The sequence below is a fragment of the Ochotona princeps genome, chromosome 32 (genome assembly GCF_030435755.1).
Source record: "Ochotona princeps isolate mOchPri1 chromosome 32, mOchPri1.hap1, whole genome shotgun sequence".
Classification (NCBI taxonomy): Eukaryota; Metazoa; Chordata; class Mammalia; order Lagomorpha; family Ochotonidae; genus Ochotona; species Ochotona princeps.
This window is the reverse complement of record NC_080863.1, coordinates 7,205,358-7,229,862: the sequence shown is the minus strand read 5'-3', so window position 1 is coordinate 7,229,862 and position 24,505 is coordinate 7,205,358. Positions and strand designations below refer to the sequence as shown.

The following is a 24,505-nucleotide window of genomic DNA, read 5'->3' as shown; positions in this document are numbered from 1 at the left end:
AGTATCCGTAGGAACCGTCACCCTCTCCCTTTCACGATGCATTCTTCAATAGGTTTCTGTGACATCTCCTTGGTTTTCATTTTCCTCACTGACCTCTTACCTGTATGACGTCTAAATCACTATTTGAATCCCAGGTCTGGCGTGTTATTCCTGGTCTAACTGTCTCTCTGGGTGATGGCTGTGTCATCTAATTGCAGGTGGCTCCCAATTCTTACCTCCTCCCAGAATCCCACACCATCCCACCTCACAGCTCCGCAGAGATGCTGAACAAGCATATCAAATACAACAAAAGCAAAACAAACTCAACTTTCCCTTTTCTAAGAAAGTGGCTTTAATAACTGAGTTTGTTAAATTATTGTTCTTGCCTCTTGCATTCTTCTTGCACTCACATCTATGCCCTCGGGAAGGGTTGGCACCTCCACCCAAACGGCCGACCTCGAGGCAGCGTCTGTGTCACCTCTAACCTAGGCTACTTTCTTTCACCTCAACTCAAAAACAGTACAAATCTAACTTAGAGAGGAAAACGATCTGAACGCTTCTTGCCGTTCCAGTCTCTGGAACTTGTTCCGTCCATAAACACACCACAGCACCAAGCTTACGCTTACATTTAAGCCATGAACATCCAGCCATTCCATTTGCCTAGTTGTCTACCATGATAGAGCTGCTCCTCCTTGACACTCAAGTCTCAGGTCAAATATCATAAAACATGTAGCTCTAACCCGGAGCAACACCCAGTCATTTTACATTACTGTATTACTTCAAAAAATATTTTTATTGGAAAGGCAAATCAGATTTATTGAGAGAAGGAGACAGATCTTTCATCTGCTGGTTCATTCTCCAAAAGGCTCACTCCACAATGTCCAGAACTGAGCCGATCCCAAGCTAGGAGCCAGGAGCTTCTTCTGGGTCTCCCACGTGGGTGCAGGGTGCCAAGGCTTTGGGTCATTCTTTGCTGCTTTTCCAGGCCCCAAGTAGGGAGCTGGATGGGAAGAGGAGCAACTGGACGTGAACTGGTACCCATATGGAATCCCAGAGAATGCAGAGGGAGGATTTAATCACTGAGCCATTGCCTGAGCCCTTTGTATCACTTTTTAAGCATTCCAAGCAACATGTCAAAAGCTACACTCAGGGCAGGCATTTGGCACAGCAATGAAGTCATTGCTTGGGACACCTAGATCCCACACTGAAGTACAGGATTTGAGAATCAGCTAATCTGCTTCTGATCCACTTTTCTGCTAAAACATAGCCTAGAAGGCATCAGACGATGGCTCAAGTATTTGGGTCCCTGCCACCCATGTGGGAGACTGAGAAAGTGGTCTAGGCTCCTAGCTTCACTCCAGCCAAGCCCTGCTTCTGTTGAATGCTTGGGGGAGTGAACCAGCAGACAGAAGATCTGTCTCTCCTACTCCTTCTCTATCATTCCTTCAAATAAAATATGCAAACATTTAAAAATAAACCTACACTCATTTTTAAACCTATAACACAGACTCCATCGTGTATTATACAGACAAAGCAATCGCTGCTAGAATGTGAGCCCTGTGAAGGCTCGGCCTCATCTGTTCACGTCATCGCTGTTTCTCCAGTGCCTAGAACAGTGTCCAGCACCTAATAATTACTGAGGAGCTATTTAATGAATAAATATTAACTGTGTACTTGAAAAACACTGCCAGGAAAGCAACATTTGTATATTCAACCTGACACAGGATGATCTAGGAGTCTGGCTCTTAGATTTGAGAATAATCACAACTTGAGGTATGCTTTGCTTTGTTCTTAATTTCAGAGGCAGACAGAGTACACAGAGGAGCAAGAATGGGCTCCCACCTGCTGGTTTATTCCCCAAGTACCCACGTGACTGGGGCTGGACCAGGCTGAAGCCAGTCGCCAAGAACCCAATCTGGATTCCATGTGGTAGTCATCACTTTTGCAATGTTCTAGAGCCCACAGAAACTTGGAGCCTGGAGCCAGAGAAGCATGCAAGCTGAAATTTATCCCCAACTCCTTTGATGAGCCCAGGTTCTCTACTCCAAGACATACATGTATTTTGACAGAGCTTGCACTGCTGGTTCACAACCCAATGCCCACCACAATGGCTGGTGTCGACCAGGGCCAAGCTCAAAGCCAGGAACTCAATTCAGTTCTTCCACATGGATGACAGAAACCCAACGACTCCAGCCATTACCAACACCTCCCAAGAACTGCATTTGTAGGAAGCTAGAACTTGTGATTGGTATGGGTAAGATCATAACAGAAAAATAACTGTTGAATGTGTCAACATGGATTGAGATACTAGGAATGGGCTTGTGAAGGAACTGAAGCTGGGGTTCAAACTCAGGCACTCCTGATACGGGCCATGGGCACTTGAACTGCTAGGGTAAATGCCCACCCATAAGATGCTTTTAAAAATGTGGTTGGGCCCAGTGCGGTAGCCAAGCACCTAAAGTCCTCACTTTGAACGCACCAGGATCCCATATGGGTGCTGGTTCTAATCCTGGCAGCCCCACTTTTCACTCAGCTCCCTGCTTGTGCCTTGGAAAGCAGTCAGGGACAGCCCAAGGCCTTGGCATCCTGCACCCGCGTAGGAGACCCAGAAGAAGCTCCTGGCTCCTGGCTTTGGACTGTCTCAGCTCTAGCCTGTGCAGCTGCTTGGGAGTAAATCAACGGACAGAAGATCTTCCTCTCTGTCTCTCTCTCTGTATATCTGCCTTTGCAATATAAATAAATCTTTTTGTTTGCCAAAGAAAATCTCCATACAGAAAAGGGAAAACAGGAAAGTCATCTACTTAAGGAAGTGATAAACATATTTAGGTGCCTTTTAGTATTTAACATGAATTATTTGACATGAATTGAGGGGGCGAATCACAGACACAGAACGAAGAAGATGCACCCAGACGAGCAAGCAATGATCTAAATGGAAATGAAAACCCAGAAGAAGAGAACTATCGGAGGTAGCAGAACTTCCAGGGTTGCCCCTCAGCCTCTGGGGAAGATCAGCACGCAGTCTGGAGGAGCCAGAACCTTCAACAAGGGTATACGATATGCTACGAGACCACACGGGATGGGACAGGCTCCAGAAGAGACGTGATGGAACACTTTAAAGACCTGTCTTGCTAAGGGCACTAGTGCAGACCAGCTGGCTAAGTGGCCAAAGGCAGCGTGGAAGGGAGAACCTAGGAAGGATTTGACTGAAACGAAGCCTGTTGATCCACAGGATATCGAGGTATACTAGCTTTTTGCCAGACTCAGAATAAATCTAAGTATATTTTCTCTTTGACCTGGATCAGGGGAGTTTAATGAATAGCACCAAAGTTCATAGCGAACGTTTAAAACGAAAAAATAAAAACAGAACTGGTATTTAACTCAAGTCTGTGACACTAGAAATTCTATGTAATACACCACAAGGAGCGTCACCAGGAAGCAGCTGGGTGCAAGCCACTGTAACGGACAGAAAACCAAGAAAGCTCCAAAGCTTGTGGCAGAGTATGCCTTCTGGAAATTGCCATGGCAGTAGCTCCAGTCACTCATGTTCTTCTAGAACTTTCTTCAACCTAGCTGGGACTCGGCATATTTGTCAACAAACAGAAAATAGAAGAGATTCTACATTGCCTTTAAGGCTGTGGCAGAGAGAGCATCAGCCTTCCACCTGACTCTCGGTCTCGTGGAGTGTTCACACTTGGATCCCTGCTGCCATACAGCTGAGGGAGCCCAGACTGTCATGTGGGGAGACCACAGGTTGAGGCCCCCTTGCAGAACTGGAGCCCACTGCGTGCTGTCCAAAGTCCTGGCCACAAATATCCTCCCAGCTCACCGCAGGCCACTAACTTTCAGGCTGATGTGTTCTACAGTCATCATAGCCTGCAACTCAGTGGGAAAAACAAATAAAGATACAAGTAACTGCCATAGGCAGGCGGTGGGAAGCACTACACGGAACACCAAGGGCCAGAGGAGGGCACAGAGCAACAATTCCAGCTAAGGGATGGGGGGGGGAGGACAACGGGAAAGGTTTCTCTTAAGTCATCTGGATCACACAGAATCTCAAAGGAAAACAGAGACGATCTGCAAGAACTTGGTGACAAAGCAGCATAGCCCATGTCCCCTTGCAAAGAAAAATCTCCCATATTTTTCTTACTTTATGAATCCTCTAACACCAACAGTATCAAACTATGTGGACACTTTGAGAAGTATAAAAAGACAAGGTGGTAGTGTTCTAGGGACTAACTTCAATTACATTAAATTATATGTTTCATACTGTTTAACCTCAGTACAGAGCGCTAACCTTGACCCTGAGAAATGAAACCCACTATCAGACCTTCCTTTGATATACTGGCCAAGACAAAAATTAATGCCTTGCTTGCTCACTGTTCCAAACCTACTATCAGACTAATGACAGTAATTCTCCAGGGTTCACATTCTTAGGAGTTCTACGGGGTGACCGACACGGAGGCATTTGTCGCAAACTAAAATGAAAAGAGCCAGAGCCTAATGACAGTCATAAAAAGCTGAGTAAATTCATAAGCTTCTTTAATTGCTGAAATTTATCCCTAACTCCCTTGATAAGGGGATAAAGATTGCATCTGCAGTCATCCAACTGACTACCAAGCCAGAGCATTTAGCTCTTGGAGCCGATCTGGACGAGCGGAGGCCCAACGGTAGGAGCTCTGAGCTGCTGGCCACAGGGAGGCTGCAGACACTCACCTTGGATTCAGGATCCTGCTCCGAAGCATTCACCCACGTAGGCCTGCAGAACCCAGAAACAGAACTTTGGTTCTCCTCACCTCATAGAACTTTTTCAAAGAGCCCACCAGGCACAGCTTCAGGCTATCCACGATCTCCTGATGTGGCATCTGGAACACCACTCGCGAGTACCACTTAGTGAGAGTGCTGGGGCAGGCCCGGGGCAGGGGGTGGGAGAGAGGGAGAGAGGGGGAGGAAGGGAGAGAGACAAAGATGAAGGAGCAGTCACGGGGAGCGCCCTGTGGTCTGCATGTCTCTATCAGTCAATCTACCAACAAATATACAACAAGAGTTTATGCTGCATGAAAAACACACAGTGATGTAAGATATCCTTACCCCGTGTTCTAGAATGCAAAAACATACATACAATCGCAGGCATTTATAATAAAACCACATCTGATCAAAAACCTAGCATTGCAGCCACCAACAGAGGACCAGTCAGGGGACATAGCACACAACAAATTCTGTGCGGCTGCTGAGAAGGGACTGACGGAGATTTACTCACAGTGATACAAGCAGGTGTCCACATAAAGCAAGCTGGGGAACAACACGTATAGTAGTCCCATTTACATACAAAACGCATACAAATAAATGCATTAATGCATATACATAGAAGGGAATCTTAAATATATACACATTAATGTCTCGGTGCTAGTTGGCAAAAGATGGGTAATACAAAACTTTATAAATCTCCACAGGTAACTGGAATGAGAATGTCTTATTTTATAATCCCAGACAACCAACCAAAAACCCTCATTTCTAGGGGCAGGAGGGAACCAACTGTGTGGGACAGCCCCATCCTTGAAAGAGGCAGCTCCACGCTGGGAGCTTCCCAGACAACCTGGTCAACCGGCTGCTTCAACAAGCACCATAAGAAGAGGAACATGGCAGCCTACGACCCATTATACTTGAAAATCTTTTCAGGGCTTACAGTAAGATTAGCACCAGAACATGCAAGTGAGCGCAATGCAAGTAGGAGTGGCACATACAGGTTGATGCTTGCCACGAAGCCGACCACGGAGCGCATGCCTCTGCTGGGGTCATGGTAAACATCCATGCCAATCACCATCAGCTGTTTCTGGGGGAGAAGAGAAGAAAGTAAATGCCAAACCCACGCACTCTATGCTCTGTGTTACTCGTTAGCTGGAGCACAGAGTGAACGGCCCCGACTGTTTACATGCAAACATTAATTCTGGAAACAAAGAGAAAGACGACCATCAATTTGACAGGTTATTTTTCTTTAAGACTTTTTTTGCTGTTGTTGCTGAAAGGCAGAGTTACAGAGAAAAGCGACAGAGCAGTCCTAAGTTGTACTGGTGCCTATATGGGATGCCAAGAGTCACAGGTGGCAGCTTAACCTACTGTCCCATGATGTCAGCCTGATTTGACAACTATTAAACATGCTGGGGCCTGGCACAATGGCTTAGTGGCTAAGTCCTTCACCTTACGAGTGCTGGGATCACATATGGGCACTGGTTCACATCCCAGCTGCTCAACTTCCCTTTCAGCTCCCTGCTGTGGTCTGGGAAGACAGTAGAGAACAGCCCAAAGCCTTGGAACCCTGCACGCACACAGGAGACCTGGAAGAAGGCCTGGTTGCCAGCTTTGGATTGGCTCAGCTCTGGTCACTGCAGAGTGAGCCAATAGATAAAAGATTTTTTTTTCTCTGTCTCTCCTCCTCTCTGTAAATGTGACTTTCCAATGAAAATAAATATTAAAAAAAACCATAAACATGGTGAGATAGAGTTCTACATTAGAGGTCATCTCACATTTTTTGTGAAAAGGATCACACAGGGACCTTCTAGGCTCTGTGAGTCTTCAGATCTCTAGGAGCTCCTCAATCTGGCCTTTTCTTATGATGAGGATTCTTTTTAATGGAACTGGATATTTTACACTCTTATTTTTAATTTATATAAACTGAGTAGGTTCCACATTTTTCAGGATACAGATTTAAAAGCTCAGGGGTTCCATCTTCCCCCCTCAAAAGTAAGCACAGTACAAAAACAAGGATGGCTATAAACCAAATAAACTGTGTTAAATGACACTGGAATACACTAAAAGCTTAGTTTCACATAGTTGTCATGTGTCATGAACAACTGGTCTTATTTCTATTGTTTTCAGCATTTAGAAACGTAAAAACTATTTTTAGTCGCTGGGCTTGGACAACCGGCAGGGAACCACTGAGACTACAGAGTAAATACTTCGACAGGCACTCAGGGGGACTAGAGGAGGAAGATCAGGGAACGGGCAGGCGGCTCTCTCCAGAGAACAAGGTGAGTGAGGACACGGCAGCATCACTCACCAGAGGAATATCCACTCCCCAGAGCTCACCGCCCAGTTTACAGTTTATCTGAAGCAAGATTTTCTGGGCCACGCTCCGAAGCCTGGTGGGCTGCCCAATGGTCCGGACGTTGATGACCTACAAGTGAAGGGATCACAAAATGTGGGGAAACGCAAGGCATGAGTCATTCCTCAGAAAAGGATGCTAAGTCTCAAGCACATACCGTACTTCAGAAATGCAGGCCAGCAGACAAGAGCTAATCACTCCAATTCTGGCGTTGCCAGTCATGCCTGTGCATATGCCAAAGCAAACAAGACAGCCAACCAACAAAAGCTTTCCCCAGGGTCTCCTACGGCATGCAATTCTCAGTCCCATAGGAAAATCAGCTTTCCCCATTCGGAGCAAAGGAGTGTGCTCTCAGAACCCACTCACAGGGAACCACCCCATGTCTGACCCTCCCAGCAAGCAGGTCAGTCCTGGGGGCGCCTAGGCAGCACTTAGGAAGGGCTGGCTATCCGCCATTCCCCAGGTTACTCTCAGCACATCCACTGTTCTCCGGCAGGCTCGCCGTACCCTGGCTTCTCACAGCTACTTCAGGTTGTGGCACATACGCGTGTCTCCTTCCCAAGGCCCACTCACCTGGGAGGGCACCGGGGACTGCACGCAGCACAGCTTCTTGATGGCCCCGTAGAGGTCATCCCGGGTTCCCATGATGATGCAGACAACCATCTGGATCTTCCCCTGGGTAAAAGCAAGAGGAAGCAAGTCAGGCTTTGGAACACTCAGACTGGCATGGCCACCGAGTCAAGGCAGTCGGAACCTGCAAGGCCACGAGCCTTTTAACGGAGACAGGGAACTCAAACAAAGATGGCGAACACTGAACCAGAAGTAGCATGTGTTTGGCTCAGGGCTGCTCTGCATGAACAGGCAATGTAGTAGCATACTGAAAATGTCTCCACCAGGAGACTGGATGTCTGGAGAAGGAAGAGGTTTCAAGGCACATAGGGCTACATTGCTCACTTTCAGCTCCCTCCAAAGTGGTGAAAGTAGGCAGCCTCTAGCATTTGTTCCACAGAAGCTTGAGACAAAATGGGATACAGCAGCAGCAGGTGGCACAGGGTGAGGGAAGCTCCTGCAGGGTCCTTAAACAACGGCCCCTACCTCTCTAACTAGAGAGTGACATTACAGCTAGCAGCTTCAGTGTTCAGGACATCTGAGACACAGGACCTCCCAAAGTCTGAACAAAAAAAAAAGGAGAACTCAAGTTGAATAAGACTGCCAACCCTCTGTGCTGGAAAATGCTGTAAATCAGAGGTCAGCAGTACATGGCTTCAACTCAAGACTGGCTTGTCAGGTAAGGCTTCTCAGAGGACACATGTCCCAGCAATTCTATCAGTCACGTGGCCATGACATACATTGGGAATTGATGGGCTGAACACAGCAAACAGATTTATCTTTTTTTTTAATTCCCTATAAAGATAACTAATTTGTCTGTTTAAATAAATACTTGAGCATACAGTGATGTACACATAGGAAAACCCAGATTTTTGGATTCCTTTCCAAAACAAAAGTCAATTTGGCAATACTACTTCTCTCTCTGGATCACAGGATTGTTAATTCACTATAGTAACCCCCTCTAGTCCCACTTCATCCAGTTACGTTACTTCTCTATCTGATGTAGACATCTGTGTATGCGATCACTCGTAAACAGAACAGTAACCACACAGAGTGTCCTGAAGATGGCAGAGAAATACCAGCCCAACACGAGATGAGGCTGGGCACGCTATGAATGTTCAATCATGAGTGGAAACTGCTGGCTGCGTGTTCTCATGATAAATGAGACATGAGAAGCTGCGAATGAAGGGAGTGGATGTAGCCAAGAATATCAACAAACAGGCTTGAGGGGTGCCATGAGGCAGGGTAGCTGAGCGATCAGGAGGAACCTAGAAAGGCAGCATTCAACACTGTTGCTACAAATGACAGACCCAGAGGGATGGATCAAACAGAGCGTGCACACTGGTCGTCCCAGAACAATTCTCTCCACCAAAGTCTGCAATTCAAAGGCGAGCTACGCCTCCCAAACCTTCCATCTGCCTTTGCTCTATCCCTAATCTTACTCTTATTTACTACCAGATAAGCTACTGAGCTGTGGGTGCTGTGACCTGCTCAGACTCAGGCCCCAACTGATGGGCCACCTGCCAAGGGTATCACCAAAGCAGCTGGTCTCTTGAGTCAGACCAAACCATGACAGCTCAGGGCTGAATCGTGCAGGCTGGCACCTGGTCCAAGTAGCTGCTTTCCTGAGTACAACATGTTCGATAGATAATGAACCTCTTCTCATAGTCAAGTACGTGACAAAAACAGTCCGAGAGAGAGAGAGAGAGAACACCAACCAACAGAGAATCAGGCAAACCAAGGAACGTGAGAATACTTTCTCAGTTCAGTATTTCACGTGTACATGGGTAACACAGAGGCTCCTATATGTCAACAGATTGATACTCAAGTAATTTAAAATCAGACATTCAAGCATTTTACAACAGAGATACTACACATTGATTCAAATTAGTTAGTTACCTCAACTCCCAGCATGGACTGAATGGTTCTGATATAGGTCTCTATGCGGTCATCCTTCAGCTCAACCCAGGCTGGGGGGCTCATGCGCATGCCAATAGGGCCGGCTATCTTCTCCAACATGTTAACCAGTTCTCGTGCCTGATCCGTTGCTCTCTTTGGGTAAAAAAGTGCCCAGAAATGCATGGGGATCTAGGAACAACCACAGGCTAGTTTTTAGTACTTTTTGCAACTAAAGACATTCTAACTTTGCACTTAGAAGATTTTTTTTTCCTAAGGAATAAATTGCTCTTCACACCCTCAGCTTATCTGACTCCTGTTATTAACAGGGACAAAGGTGATAAGCATGCTGCAACATATGAAATACAATATAGAAACTGAGAAAGGAAGTTCTACAACCATGGCCAACAGTATGGACGACAGTCACCAATACAAGGCTGCAGAAGAGGGAAGCCAGACCAAAAGTGCACTGTGTGACTCCACGAATATACAACATACAACAGTCATTGAAAACACCTCTGCCGTCAGAAGTCAGTAGAGGTTAGAGTGTGCGTGCTGAGAGACAGGGAGTAACCCACTCCCTACGGAGGCATCAAGGGGAAAGCCCGTGGGGCTGGGCAGGTTGTTTCTTAAACCTTGTTCCTGATTACACAAATCTGTGAAAATTCATCAAGTTTAACACTTTTAAGTGCACCTTGCCTGTATCGTATTTCAATATAAACTTCAGGAAAGTTAGGCTGCACATGGCCACAAACACTAGGCTAACCAAAAACATTCAGAAACCACTATATACCTTTTATTCTTCAATGCAAATAGCTAATATAGTAGTTGCCTTTGTGGGGCACCGTTTTAATCAAATTTGACTTCTTTCATGGATAAAATCACTCTCCAGAAACTCTTTGGTGAAGAGGAGGAAAAAAATATTAATAGGCTGGCACTTCAGGAATTTCCATAGCAACTTGCTGACACTTCCTAAGTTTGGGGACAGGCAAACTACTCATCAACTGCTCTGCTTAGCAGGTAATTCAGATCAGTAACTCCATCAGTTCAACTCCCTAATTTTCACATTTTTTAGAACACTGGTCCTCTGTACTACTTGAAGTACTTACAGTCAAGATGGAAAGGTCTCTGGTTACTTCCTTAACCCAGTTTAGATCCTGAGATGTGATAAATGAAGTGTTTCTTAGGTTAATTCTTTCCATTGGTAAAACACGTCCTTCAATCTAAATAGAACATAAAATAGCTATGACATGAGTCACCCACAAATTACTATTTAGTAAAACAGTGTTTCTGTTCTCTGTGAGGTCTGGTAAGCCCTAACACAAATCCTACCTATTAAAGCTTTTCAGAATAGCAGGAAGATGAGACTCCTAGCAGTAGAGTCCATGTCAATAAAAATCTGGATCACACAGGTAAGATCTACCAGGTACTGCTCTTTCATCCACGCTTCCAACATGGCATCACAAGAAACAACTCCAAAACAGTCTCCTTAGCACCAGGGAATGGAGAAAAATAATCTTTGGCCAGTTCTTAAATACATATTTATTTTTACTTTTCTGTAAGGTCAAAGATCTTCCATCTGTTGGTTCACCTGGCAAGTGCTCAACTGCCACCTTTAAAATAAGCCTAAGCCAAGAACGCCATCCAAGTCTCCCAAAAAGGTGGCAGGGACCAACCGCCTGAGCCATCACCTGCTTCCTCCAGGGTCTGCAGCAGCAGGAAGCTGGAGCTAAAGCAGAGGAACAAGGGTTGCCCAAATTACCTGAGTTGGGGGATAGACATCCCAACTGAAATCTTAATTGCATGTCGAATGCTGACTCAAAAAAAATTAATGCTACATTTAGAAAATGTATTTGACAGACATGAAAGGGAGGAAAAATGAACTCCCAATTATGGTTCACTCTCCAAACGCCCCCGACAGCTGGTACTGGGCCATGTCAAAGGCAGGAGACAGAAACTCAATCCAAGCTCTCTTATATGGTTTCAAGGGGACCACCTGAGCTAGCACCTGATGCCCCCAAGGGTGGACATTACCAGGAAGGCAGAGCCCAGAAGAGATCCCAGACACAAACCCACTGACCCTAATACGGCATGTGAGCATGCCAACCAGCATCTTCAGTGTTAGTGCAAACCCTTTCCTATCCTCCAAACACTATGTTAAGGACAAAAGTAAAGGTAGAAAACTAAGTACAACATTTCTTAATAAAGCTAACCATTGATTACTGTTCACACCAGAAAAAAAGCCATGTCATAACTATGAAAAACTAAAATAGAAAAAAATGTATCCATCAGATCTATAGCTCTAAAAACAATACGACGGCTTAATTTGTGATCACTCCCATTCCCAGACTCATGGAAAGCGAGCTAGAGGTCAAATGGGGAGAGGTCTCTATTTCACCTTCCCCTCCCCGCTCACTCTGTATGCCTGAATTTGTCTGTCATTTCCTCACCTTATAAATATCTCATAAACATTTTTTTTTTAATTTTCACAGGGTAAGAAGAGGTCTGGCTACAAATTTTACGTAGGATCATCAGGCAGCACCCCATAGGTCTGCCTGATTACTGTGAACTGAACCTTCTGAGCAATAAAAGTCCACAATAAAGTCTAAAAAAAAACAAAAGAAAAGAAAAGATACGGGCCTGGTGCAGCAGCCTAGTGGCTAAAGTCCTTGCATGGCATGCATTGGCATCCCACATGGGTGCCACTTTGTGTCCTGGCCGCTCCACTTTCCATTCAGCTCCCTGCTTGTTTCCTGGAAAAGCAGTAGAGGACAGCTCAAAGTTTTGTGACCCTGCACTCATGTGGGAGACCCAGAAGAAACTCCTGGATCCTGGCTTTGGATTGGCTCAGCTCTGACCTTGGGAAGCAAACAAGTGGGTGGAAGTTCTTTCTGTCTCGCCTTTTCTCTGTAAATCTGACTTTCAAATAAAAATATCTAAAAGAGAGAGCACGCAAGCGAGAGAAAGACATCCGATGTCTTAAGAATAATTTAAAAAGGGGATCAGCCTTGCCGCCCTGTGGATTAAGCCTCTGCCGGTGACACCAGCATCCCAAATTAGCACCGGCTGGAATCTTGTTCTCTGCGAATACACCTGGCAAACTGGTGGAAGATGGCTCAAGTGCTTAGTTTCTTGCCACATAGGAGCCCAAGATGGAATTCCAGGCTCCTGGCTTTGACCTGGCTGAGCCACTGCCAATGAAACCATTTGGGGAGATGAACCAGTAATGGAAACTCATGTTTCTAGCTTTGCTTTTCAAAGAAAGAAAATACATTTTAAAAATTAAGTAGGGTTTGGACCCTGAAAATTAAGTCAATATTCCTTTTGCTATCTGTCCAGAAATTAATAGCTCCATTCCCTGGGAAATCAGATTAAATGAGGTCAAGGAAATGTAAGTATCCTGACTGGGAATGAAAAGCAGAAAGCAAGCCAGAATGTAAACAAGGCAAAAATTCTGAAATTAAGGTAAGTTAGCAAGTTATCACGTTATGTCACTGAACTCTAAGACCCTGGTGACAAGCACCGTTTCCCACGCCACCAGGTGACCTAGCTTACCTTATGCACATCCTTCTGCAGACAGAGCCCCCAGCGCGTCAGCTCACTGTTGGCCATTTCATTCTTGGAAATTCTTTGGAGCAAGCACTCTAGAGCATTATGGTGCTGCTTCGGGCTCAGGTTGATCTGCTGGGTCAAATCCTGAAGAGAGAGAGAATGGCGAGGATTCATTTTAAGCACCCCTCTGTCCAGTGTGAGGACCCCAATGTCTCTAAGACAGAGCCGTGGAGTGGCCAGTCAGCCTGGCAGTGAAGACAGCTGTGTCCTGCCTCCGAGTGCCTGTCCTTCTGACTCCAGCTTCCCACAGTGGGGCAGCAGTGATGTCTCAAGGCACTGGGGTCCTGTCACCCAAGTGGGAGACCTGAAGTGCCATCCTGGCCCTGCCATCCTTATGCCAGTCATCCAGGCAAACATACAGAAATCCATCATCACTCTTATATTTTATGTCATGCTTTACTAGCCACTCAGTATCATCACAAGATAGGTACTTTTTGCTCAGAACTTGCCACAGTGTTTGACCTGCTCCATATTTAACTGAGCAATATCTCACAGGTATATGAAGAGTCTAGATCACATGAGTTCTCTGTGGTTCTAGGACCAATAAACTGCAAAGCCACTGTTCAGGAAGTTCAGGTGGTTACATTATCATGGATAGCACCGTGACCATAAAATTATTAGGCAACTGGGAGTCATAAGGAAGGCACTGTGACCCACACAGCCAAGGCAGGAGGGGCAGAGTCAACACGAAGGAAATAAACGTTTTATGGGAACTTTGAGCTTCACTTCGTGATGTTCAACAATCTGACGCGACATGTCAGGCAGACAAGGAGCTGACAGCGACGCAGCAGAGCACGAGCAGCTCTCTCAGCGGAAGAGAGCGTGTGCAAGCCTGGTACCCACACTGCTGGGCAAGCCACGCCAGTCTCTGCTGGCAGTGAGCTTCCGTGGGGCCTAAGCCCACCAGACAGGCCCCAGCCACGTCTTCGGACATGTGACTTTCTGCTGCATCACCTCCTCCACGCTTTGAATTCAGCTGGAGGTTTACAGGAAGTTACAATAATCCAGCACTCGCAAAGAACCTCCCAGATGGTCATCTGACCAGGGAGGATGAAGACAGAGCTGCTGGTTTCTTTTGACCTGATAACTGAGTCCCTCAAAGGAGGCCGTGATGGGCTCTGACACACTGAGTACAGCAAGAGACACTGATCATGTTTCACAGAGAGGAAAGCTAGCAGCTGGGAGGAGGGATCTGCCCAGGCAACAGCTCAAGCCAGTGTCAGGGCCAGAACCCGGCCTGCTTCTAACTCAGACTGTTACCCAGAAGGCACTTTGTGGGAACAAATGGAACTCTGACCTTCATAGCTCTGAAGTCCTTCTTCATTTTCTCTGGGATTCCAGTCATGAAGGAAAGCTCAGGCAGCAGTAGGATTTCACCTTTCAGGAGCTTTGGAGAAAAAAACACAGGGGGAAAATAAGGCAATGGGAATAGGACAGGGCTTCCCTGACCCACAGATACCCTATGGTCCAGGGCTGGTCCTGTAGTGACCTCCTTTGGATACCAAGGAATGTGAGACCCCAGACAAGGACAGGGGATTAGTACTTTTCTCCGTTCAGTCATAGTACACACAGCCTGCCTTATCAGGGAAAGGGGAAAATGCTGCAGCTGTCCAAAGGAAATGAAAACTAGAGAAACAAAATAACCCTGTCTCTGCTGGGGCTCTAGACAATGGTAAAACAATATATCCCATCAAACTATGTGTTTCCAGCTCTCGGCCCTTGGCTTCTCTTCAGCCTGAGCAGTTCCAGGAGTCTGGAGGCAAGAGACCTTCCTCCAGGCCAACTCTCTGTGAAAAGAAACGTCTACCCTCTCCTTAGTGAACCCAAAGTTTGCACCTTGCATCACAAGAAACTAGTCGCATCTTCAACTAAAATCACTCTTGGATATTTAGCTCCTCCTTGTGGAGACTTCAAGAGAGAATCCACGTCACAAACCGTGCACAGCTTCCCTCAACCACGCTGTCAGCAGTGCTCCACCCCATCCCTCAACAGCTGCGAGAGCAAGCTACAAGAGCAACCCACAGAATGACGCACAGGACCGGACATGGACGCCGGACAGTCTGCTCACCATCCCATGGTGGTTCTGCCTCTCGCTGGGCCTGTGAATCAGCAGCGGCTGGTCCTCTTCCTTCACGGTGATCCCGTAGTTTTTGCTAAAGGTGGAAGCAGGGAAACATTTCAGTAACGGCGTTACCACTCTCACAGCAACACAGTCCAGAGCTCACAACCAGGACTGAAGTATACATCTGCACAATGCCCTTGTCTAGAATCTATGCCAAAGACTTCATTTATAAGAGGAAAAAGCAGGTTCACACTACACTGTCGGTTACATACAAGAGAAATAAGACTCAAAGCCAAAGAAAAAGTGTATTAGGGTGCAGAGCCTAGGGAACAAAAAAGCAAAATGATAGCCATGATTAATGAATTAAAGCTCATCTTATAACCAGACATCTAACAAAATCAGCAACATAAAGACAATTCAAAGCCCTGAGAAAAAAATTATATAGCAGCTTCCCAAAGCATTCAAGGAATTTCTGAGAATAATATATTCCCATAAACAAACTCATCTAATCTAAGGCACATCACTCATTCAAGTATTTTGAAAATGTCAAGATATCAGGTAACTCCAACATCCTGCTGAAGGCTGGGAGACGACATTCTACCCCCACCCTTGGGCCCAAACCCAGAGTCTCTGTCCACCTGTAGTATTCCAGAAACGTGACCTCCTTGCCGTCAGACATGGTGAAGCTGTCTTTTGGAGTCTTATTCCAGTCCACATCGTCGATGCGGTAGGTGCGATTGTTGTATCGGGTGATAACGATATTGCCAACCAGAAGCTTACTGCACTCATCCTGGAAGTTCTCCTTGTTCTGCTGATACATGGCGTGCCTTTGAGAAAGAAGAAAGACTTCTGGATCACATGGTACACACACAGCACTATGTGTAAGGCAGGGCTATCACCACGGCCAGGTAGCAGCTCCAGAAGGCTCTAGCCATGTGTTCACTTTCTTCAAACAGAAAATAATCAGCAGCAACAGTGCAGAAGAAAAATCATTAGAAGCAGCACCCACGTAAGAGTCACAAGCTTCTTTAAAAAGAGGTGTTCTAACAATTACTTGCTTTCACCATCGTTACTAGAATGCAGACTACAAAAGGCACAATAAAACATTCTCTCAACTATATTTGCTCTTTCCTACCTGCAGGCAAAGCACCAAATATGGGCCTATCAGAAGCCACTAGTAAGATGCTACAGGTGAAGGATGAGACGGCGCACACGCAGGTAAGGTCAGGAACAGTGCCGTAAGCGGGCAGCACAGCAGCGCTCAGCAAGCGCGCGCACACACACACACACACCCAGGGAGCCAAGGAAAGGGCCAGGGCAGCTGGCCACTGCAGAAGGAACCTGCCAGGCTGAAGGGCTGTGGGCACCACCATGGCCAGATGCAGATGTAAAGGTGATAATCATGGAGGTTAGTGGAAACAGAACAGGGAAGTCAAGACAAGTCTATTTTGGTGCAAAACACTTCAAACCCACACGCACTTTTTCATCACACAGGTCTCCTGTGAACTTTCACATAAATTTTACCTAAATCACTTAGAATTATGTGTACCACACATAACTAGGTGACTGAAAATATCGCCTTATCCTTCTATGTAATACTAACCAGGTACAGGGTGTGCCTATTTCACATTGTGAAGTGAATGGGTTAGAATGACTAACATGACCCACGTGTCACAGCAGGTGAACAGAGGTGAAACTGCTGTGGGTCCACAATACACAGATGCTTAACTATGAAAGTCAGAAGCAACCAACAGTATAGAATTCATACTAACAGTTTAAGTTATAGTTAATATCCCTTATGACGATTCTCATTTTCTCTCAAGAAATGCCTTTTTTCTAATTATTGTTTTCTTTTTCTTTACAGAAATTTATTTACTTAATCATTTGGAAGGCAGTGTTACAGATCAAGGGGGGAGACGGATCCCTGATCCACTGGACCATGACCACACCAGGCACAGGGCAGCAGTCAGGAGTGCCGCGTGGACGCCCACGTGCGAGGCAGGATACATGCTCTGCTGTTCTTGCATATGCATGAGAAAGGCGCTGGGTCAGAAGTGGAGCAGCCAAGGGCTCACCTTGCACCCACCGGGATCCCACATGGGTGCCAGTTCGTATCCCAGGGGTTCTGTTTCCCATCCAGCTCCCTGCTTGTGGCCTGGGAAAGCAGTGGAGGATGGCCCAAAGCCTTGGACCCTACACCCACAGGGAAGACTCAGAAAGAAACTCCTGACTCCTGGTTTCAGAGCGGATCAGCTCTGGCCATGGCAGCCACTTGGGGGAGTGAATCATCAGACAGAAGATCTTTGGTCTCTCCTCCTCTCTGTATATCTGACTTTGTAATAAAAAAATAAAATAAATCTTAAAAAAAAAAAAGTGGAACAGCCAGACATAAATCAATGCTCCTAAGGGAGGCTGGGATCCTGCTGTGCTACAATGCTGTCCCCCAACTGTTTCCTTATACTGGAAAAGGAAGGTTGGAGATTGGGAGGGGGCAACTGAGTAAATGATAGAGGGCCTGGGTAGTGGGGAATAAAGACTACAGGCCTACATCTTGTTATCGTAACATGCAAAGCTGGAGAAGACATAAAAGACAACAACTTTAAACTGTACCTATTTATTTTATTTTTTTTTAAACTGCACCTATTTTACTTTGAATAAAAAAAAAACCCTACGGTTTCAGGCAAATGTTATTTTCTAGAAATGTTGAATGTACTTGTCACTCAAGAAATGCCAAAGTACAAAAAGAAATCAAATGCCATTTTTAATTGCACATTTTTCTCCTCAACAAAATCATTTATTTCCATTGATCTGAAAGGGAGGGAGGGGTCTTTCATTCATCTGAATCACTGGCGGCCCAGGAGCCCAGAGCTCCAGCTGGGTCTCCCGTGGCTGGCGGGGCTGCGGGTTCCTGGCCAGCACCAGCGGCTGCTCTCAGGGTGCACGCCAGCAGAGCCAGAACCTGGGATTTGGGAGGCAGCAAGGGGCAACTCCAGGAATCGGGCTCCTACCATACCCCCCGAGAGATTATAAAGGAACTTCCGGGCACCAGGCTTCAGCTCGGCTCTGCCTGAGGCACTGTAAGCTGGGGAATGAACCAGATGGTAGCTCTCTGTGTGCCTTTACGTGTCTCCACCTTCAAAAACTAACAATATAGATCAGCATCCCATAGCATCTGAACTGGTATCCCCCACTTCTGCCTCACTTTCCCAAGACTACCCTCCATGCTGCCAGAAGAGGGGTGCTTCTACAGCCACCCCTGAAGGAGCTCTGTAGTCAGGGCCCTGAGGCCTCACACACAGCATCCCTACAGAGCCCTCTGTCATCATCTCTTTCTTCCACCACTCTCAGCTCACTGCCTTGGCCCGAGTCACCCTGCACAACCCTGGGAGACCCAGAGGAAGCTCCGAGCTGCTGGCTCTGGATCGGCTCAGCTCTGGTAGTTGCATCCATTTGGGGAGTAAACCAGCAAATGGAAGATCTCTCTGTAAATCTGCCTTTCCAATAAAAATACATCTTTTAAAAAGCAAATAAAAATTTTAAAATACTGACCCACTTAAACAGCAGAAAAATTAACAGAGATCTTCCATCTGCTGGTTTACTGCGTTAATGCACACAACAGGCAGGGTTGGACCAGGTTGAAACCAGGAGCGCAAACTCTGTTTGGGCCACCCACACAGCTGGCAGGGTCCCAAGCACCGGAGCCATCCCCTGCTACCTTCCAGAACGCATGAGCAGGAAGCTAGACGAAGTAGAAGAGCCCAGATTCCAAGCAGGACCCTGGTATGAGATACAAGCAGCCCGAGCAGCCCGAGCAGCAGCTAACCTATGTGTACCCCAACATTCACCCCAAACCAAGCCTTCTGTGTTAAGTCAAATTCTTCAAAACACAGCGGACATTCACGCAGAGGCGCATTGCAGTAGGTCTTAGGAACAAGGGTACATCCATCCATTCCGTTCTCTTAATCTATAATACACTGACAAATGCAAGCAGAGCTCTGCCTAAGCTGGCTCAGCACCCGTCACACCTAAACCTTCCAGAAAGTCAGCAGCACGTCAAGGGAGATGCTGTTGCTCACTCACATGACATCCAGCACAGAATCGTTCCGAATGACCTTATGGGAGACGTCAGCAAGCAGGAAGAGCCCTCCATCAGTCCTCCGGATACTGGCTGCGTAGCCCGGCCAGATCTGCAACCTTGGGAGAGAGAGAGGTGATCTTTACCCAGGGGTTCTGCACAACACTTCAGCCGCTGTTGCCCTTCCAGAGAAATAATGACAAAAACCTAGCACAGAAATGGAGTCAGCATCATGGTACAGTTGCTTAAAAAAAAACCCAAACTCGAGAGGAGATTTACTGATAACTTATTTACTACCACAAATATTTCCACAGTCTTTAACATCCAGAACATCCAAATGTGAGCGGGGGGAACCGGCCACCAACCTGTGTTGCTGTAGCACCATGGCACTCGTGGGATCGTAGAAGTTCCTCCCCACAAGCTTCATATCTAAGAGCTTCATTACCCTGAAATGAAAAGCGAGAACAGCTGCCTAACAGCGTAACCACAAACCATGCTCCAATACCCTATCACACTGTGCTGTGGACGCCTGACGGCTCTGAAGCGTGTGCTCGGGGCCGGTGCTGCGGTGCAGCAGGTAAGGCTTCTGGCTAGGACGGCACATACAGGCACCAGGTCACATGCAGGCTGCTCCACACCCAGTCATCCCGTTTAGCTCTTGCTAATGACCTGGGTCAGCAGCAGGTGGGCCAAGCTGCCAACCACGTGGGAGACCCTGAGGACGCTCCCAGCTTGTCCTGGCCCAGCCCAGGTTGTGTGACCATCTGGGGAATAAATCAGAGGATGGAAGACCTCTTTTTCTCTCTCCCTGTAACTCTTTCAAAGACACATTTTGTAAAAAGTCTGTGCTCTCTGTACAATACAGCTTTTATGTTGAGAATAAGCGTGCTGAAATAAAAAGTTATTATCAAAGCATTCATCCTGACGTGTGTGCAACAGACTGCTCGGTAGCTGACTAAAGCTTGAGTTCATCGCCCAGGCTTCACTCACAGCCCCGTGCACGACTGATCCCAAAGAACACGAGAGCCAGTTTTTAAGTTTGCAAATAGCAGTATGACAGACAGAGCTGCTTGTTCCCAGCTGTGCTGTACACGACACTGATGTGCTTCTATTTCATTAAGAGGCAGCCTGGGAACCACAGTGGCAGGAAAACAGATTCTCAAAGTAAAATGCAGAATCATTAACTTCCTGTATTCCAAGAAATTCATCAGACTAGAAAAATTCTTCCAGGAAATGTTTGCACACACTATCCCTTGTAAGTAGCCCCTTTCTAACAGCTCTGTTTTAAATACACTAAATAGGCCAGTACAGTGGTGGTGGCATAGCCCGCTAATCTTCAGCCTGCACCACTGGCATCCCATATGAGTGACTGTTCGGGTCAGTCTGCTCCACTTCTAATCCAGCTCCCTGCTTGTGGCCTGGGAAAGCAGCAGAGGACAGCCCGAAGCCGTGGATCCCTGTATCCACGTGGGAGACCCGGAAGAAGCTCCAGCTTTGGATCAGCTCAGTTCTGACCTGCAGCCATCTGAGGAGCACACCAGCAGATGGAAAATCTATCTCCTTCTCCTCTTCTCTCTGTAACACTGACATTCAAGTAAACTAAATCAATCTTTAAAAAAAAAAAAAGAAGTACTTAAAACACCACTTCAAAATTCCTTAAAGAATCAAAAAAAAAAAAAAAAAAAAACCCTGATTTTATATACCCAACTCTGGCCTACCACCTATAAGATAATTTTGAAATTAAGTCAACATCAGTGCTCAATGTTTCCAAACCCATCCAGACAGACACTGGACTCCATGCCAGCTTCCTGAGGACTTCGGCAAACACCAGCCTTCAGGCGCTCCCTCACCGGCGGAAGACAACATTGTAGAAGGGAATGCAGAGGTCCGAGCAGGGCTCCAGGATCTTCGTCAACTGGATCTTGATGTTGATCTCGGCGTCATCCGTCTTCCGCTGGCTTTTTAACTCAACAACCTAAGAAACGAACATGCACAGGTAAAGAAAAATGACGAAATCATCAAGTCCTGACAGGACCCTGCCGTGTTCCAGAGAACACGAAAACACCTTACAACTTTCTGAGGGTGAACACGTGGCGCCACATGGGATGCCCGCAAGGTACCTGCGTTCAAGGCCCAGTTCCATTCCAAATTGCACTTCCTGCTAGGCACACCCTGGAAGGCTGCAGGTGACTGCTCAGAATACACTTCATGCTTTCTGACTCTGGCCTTGCCTAGTCAGCTGCTATAGAGTGCAGTATGAGAGACTCCCATAGCTTTTATAAAAAGAAATTGCAAAAAAGAAGCTGGCCCCTTGGCACAGTGGACTAAGCCTCCAGCTGCAGTGCTAGCACCCCCCCTATGGGTATTGGGTCATGTCCCAGCTGCTCCACTTCTGATCCAGGTCCCTGTTAACGTGCCTGGGAAAGCAGTGGGAGATGACTCAAGTCTTGGGGCCTCTGCTCCCACACGGGAGACCCAGAAGAAGCAACTGGCTCCTAGCTTCAGATCGGCGCAGCTCCAGCCATTCACCCAGGCCACTCCAGAGCACTCTTAGGTCTCATCCAGCAGCATGTCCTGACTGGTCTCACCTGCTGAAGCTTAACAGGCAGATAGAGAATGGAGCCGTCGAAAGCAGTGACATTTCCAGTGACAGCCTGGTGGTCCTTCAGCATGCCAAACCTCATACTTTTGCACTCCACATTGGGGCTAGGAAAAATAAGAGAATTTTACTTCCATTTGATTCAACAGCAATCTTTACTACAGCTACACAACAGGCATGTTAGTGAAGTACTCAATTTAACTGCTGCCCCATCTAGTGGTCATATTTAAAAACTCAATCCTGGGGGTTGGTGCAATAACTCCACCTGCGAGCTCCGGAATGCCACATGGGCTCCAGCTCCTGTCCTGACTGCTCCACTTCCAATCCAGCTCTCTGCTAACAGCCTGGGAAAGCAGCAGAGGATGGCTCAGAACCTTTGGCCCTTGCACCTGTGTGGGAGACCTCGAAGACGCTCCTGGCTCCAGCTCTGGTCATTGTGGTCATTTGGAGAGTGAGCCAGTGGATGAAAGAGCTTTCCTTCTCTATTTCTCCTTCTCTCTGTAATTCTGCCTTTCCAATGAAAATAAATAAATCTTTCCAATGGTTCTGTTTCTCATTAAAGCCTTGGCAAAAATATTAGAATATAGGTAAAAAAGCTGCTTAAAGACAACTGCCGTAACATGTCAACATACATTCTTACAGACTTTAGACCAGGGGATCTAGAAACTTCTACACAAAGCACCAGACAGAAATACTTCACAAATATTCACAACACACGGCCCAAGAGAAGCCATAGACAATATATGTGTGGCCATATGCCAAGAAAACTATCAGTAAAACGGGCAGTGGACCACGTCTGACCTTTGAACCAATCACAGTTTGTTAATCCTTGTTCTGGAATCTTGAGAGGTGGCTGGCTTTTAAAGAGAATGTTTTTGAAAAGCAGGATTACACTCCAACCATTTTTGACTCATGGCAGTTTCAACTTTTTTTCCAGTCACAAATCTCACAGCTTTGAAAAACTCCAACAGCTGTTTTATACACCGATTGCTCCAATATGTCAGAGTAAAGCTTGAACATCTGCAAACTGTTAAACAAATCCATGACTACGAAGGGTGAAAAGTGTTCAACTTCATGAAGATTCAAAAAAAAAAAAAAAATCACTGGCAAACACTGCGTTGGAGGCATTAAGCTTCCACCTGCAGGGCCAACTTCTCACATGGACGCCAGTTTAAGTCCCAGCTGCTCCATTTCTGATGTCACTCCCTGCTCACGTGTCGGGGAAGCAGGATGGCCTAAGAAGTTTCTGGCTCGTGACGTTATGTCATAGCAGCCCAGCTCGAGCCACCGCAGCCATCCGAGCAGGGAACTAGTAGGTGGAAAATCTCTCTGTATATCAGTCTTTCAAATAAATAAATCCTTAAAAACAAATACGTAAAATACTTGACACCAACACAGGGCTGGGCTCCTCAGCCTCTCCCCACGCGCGGCAGGACAAGGTGACGCCAATCTGTTACTCGATGTGCTCTCCGTGCCCAGGGCCACCTCAGGTGGCGGAGGTCCAGGCCCACAGGTCACAGACCTAAGTCCATGACAGGTCCCTGGCCGTTCAACGCAGACGCTCAGGAGGCTCCTCCTCCTCTGTCTCCTAAAATCCTGTCAATCTGTTCTCAGGAAAAGGATTCTCCTCTCTCGGAAAAAAAAAAAAATGATCATGATGATGATTTATTTATTACAAAGGAAGACTTAAGAGTGGAGTTTGGAGAGTCAGAACTTCCACCTGCTGGTTGCCCCCCCCAAACACTCCTCTAAGAACCAGGCCTGGGCCAGGCTGAAGCCAGGAGCCAGAAGCTTCATCCAGGTCTTCAACGTAAGTTCAGGAAGCCCAAGCACTGGAGCCATCCTCTGCTGCTTTCCCAGGTACATCAGCAGGGAGACAGATCAGAAGTGGGGCAGCTGGGATCAAAACAGATACCACTATGAGATAGCAGCACCGCAGATGGAAGTTTAGCACATTATGCCACAACTCAATCCTGTAATGTTCACCTCTCTTCTCTCCGCTCCCCAACAGTCCTCACCTTGCATGTGCCAGGCTCCCATACAGGTGCTGATTCGTGTCCCAGATGCTCCACTTCCCATCCAGTTCCCTGCTTATGGCCTGGGAAAGCAGTCAAGAATGGCCCAGGGCCTAGGGACCTGGAGAGAAAGAGACCTGGAAGAGCTCCTGGCTCCAGATCAGCTCAGCTCTGGTCACTGTGGCCTCTTGGGGAGTGAACCAGCAGATGGAGGATCTTTCTGTTTCTCCTCTTTGTAAATCTGACTTTCTAATAAAAAAATTAAATCTTTTTTTAAAGTTTATTTTGATGCACAAATATGTAAAACTACAGTTTCTTTAAAAAGATATTTATTATTATTGGAAAGTCTGATATACAGAGAGAAGAGACAAAGAGGAAGCTCTTCTGTCTGCTGATTCACTCCCCAAGGAGCTGCAACAGCTGGAGCTGAGCTGATCCGGAGCCAGGAGCTTCCTCCAGGTCTCCCAGGCGGGTGCAGGGTCCCAAGGCTTTGGGCCATCCTCAACGGCTTTCCCAGGCCACAGGCAGAGAGCTGGATGGGAAGCGGAGTCACCGAGAT

The 24,505-nt window shown here is 46.7% G+C and overlaps 1 protein-coding gene across 1 annotated transcript in view; it reads right to left on the bottom strand.

Moving 5' to 3' along the window:
- The window catches only part of PIWIL2 (piwi like RNA-mediated gene silencing 2), a 49,618-nt gene that overhangs the window by 18,523 nt on the left and 6,590 nt on the right, over positions 1–24,505 (bottom strand). The window contains exons 6-19 of the mRNA XM_004591371.2: positions 21,921–22,038; positions 21,183–21,307; positions 19,698–19,778; positions 19,338–19,451; positions 15,896–16,084; positions 15,264–15,348; positions 14,493–14,582; positions 13,139–13,279; positions 10,693–10,806; positions 9,587–9,775; positions 7,652–7,753; positions 7,034–7,150; positions 5,721–5,809; positions 4,773–4,878 (exon numbers count right to left, since the gene is read on the bottom strand). Coding sequence (XP_004591428.2) covers positions 4,773–4,878; positions 5,721–5,809; positions 7,034–7,150; positions 7,652–7,753; positions 9,587–9,775; positions 10,693–10,806; positions 13,139–13,279; positions 14,493–14,582; positions 15,264–15,348; positions 15,896–16,084; positions 19,338–19,451; positions 19,698–19,778; positions 21,183–21,307; positions 21,921–22,038 — 1,660 coding nt within the window. The remainder of the gene's footprint in view (positions 1–4,772; positions 4,879–5,720; positions 5,810–7,033; positions 7,151–7,651; positions 7,754–9,586; positions 9,776–10,692; positions 10,807–13,138; positions 13,280–14,492; positions 14,583–15,263; positions 15,349–15,895; positions 16,085–19,337; positions 19,452–19,697; positions 19,779–21,182; positions 21,308–21,920; positions 22,039–24,505) is intronic.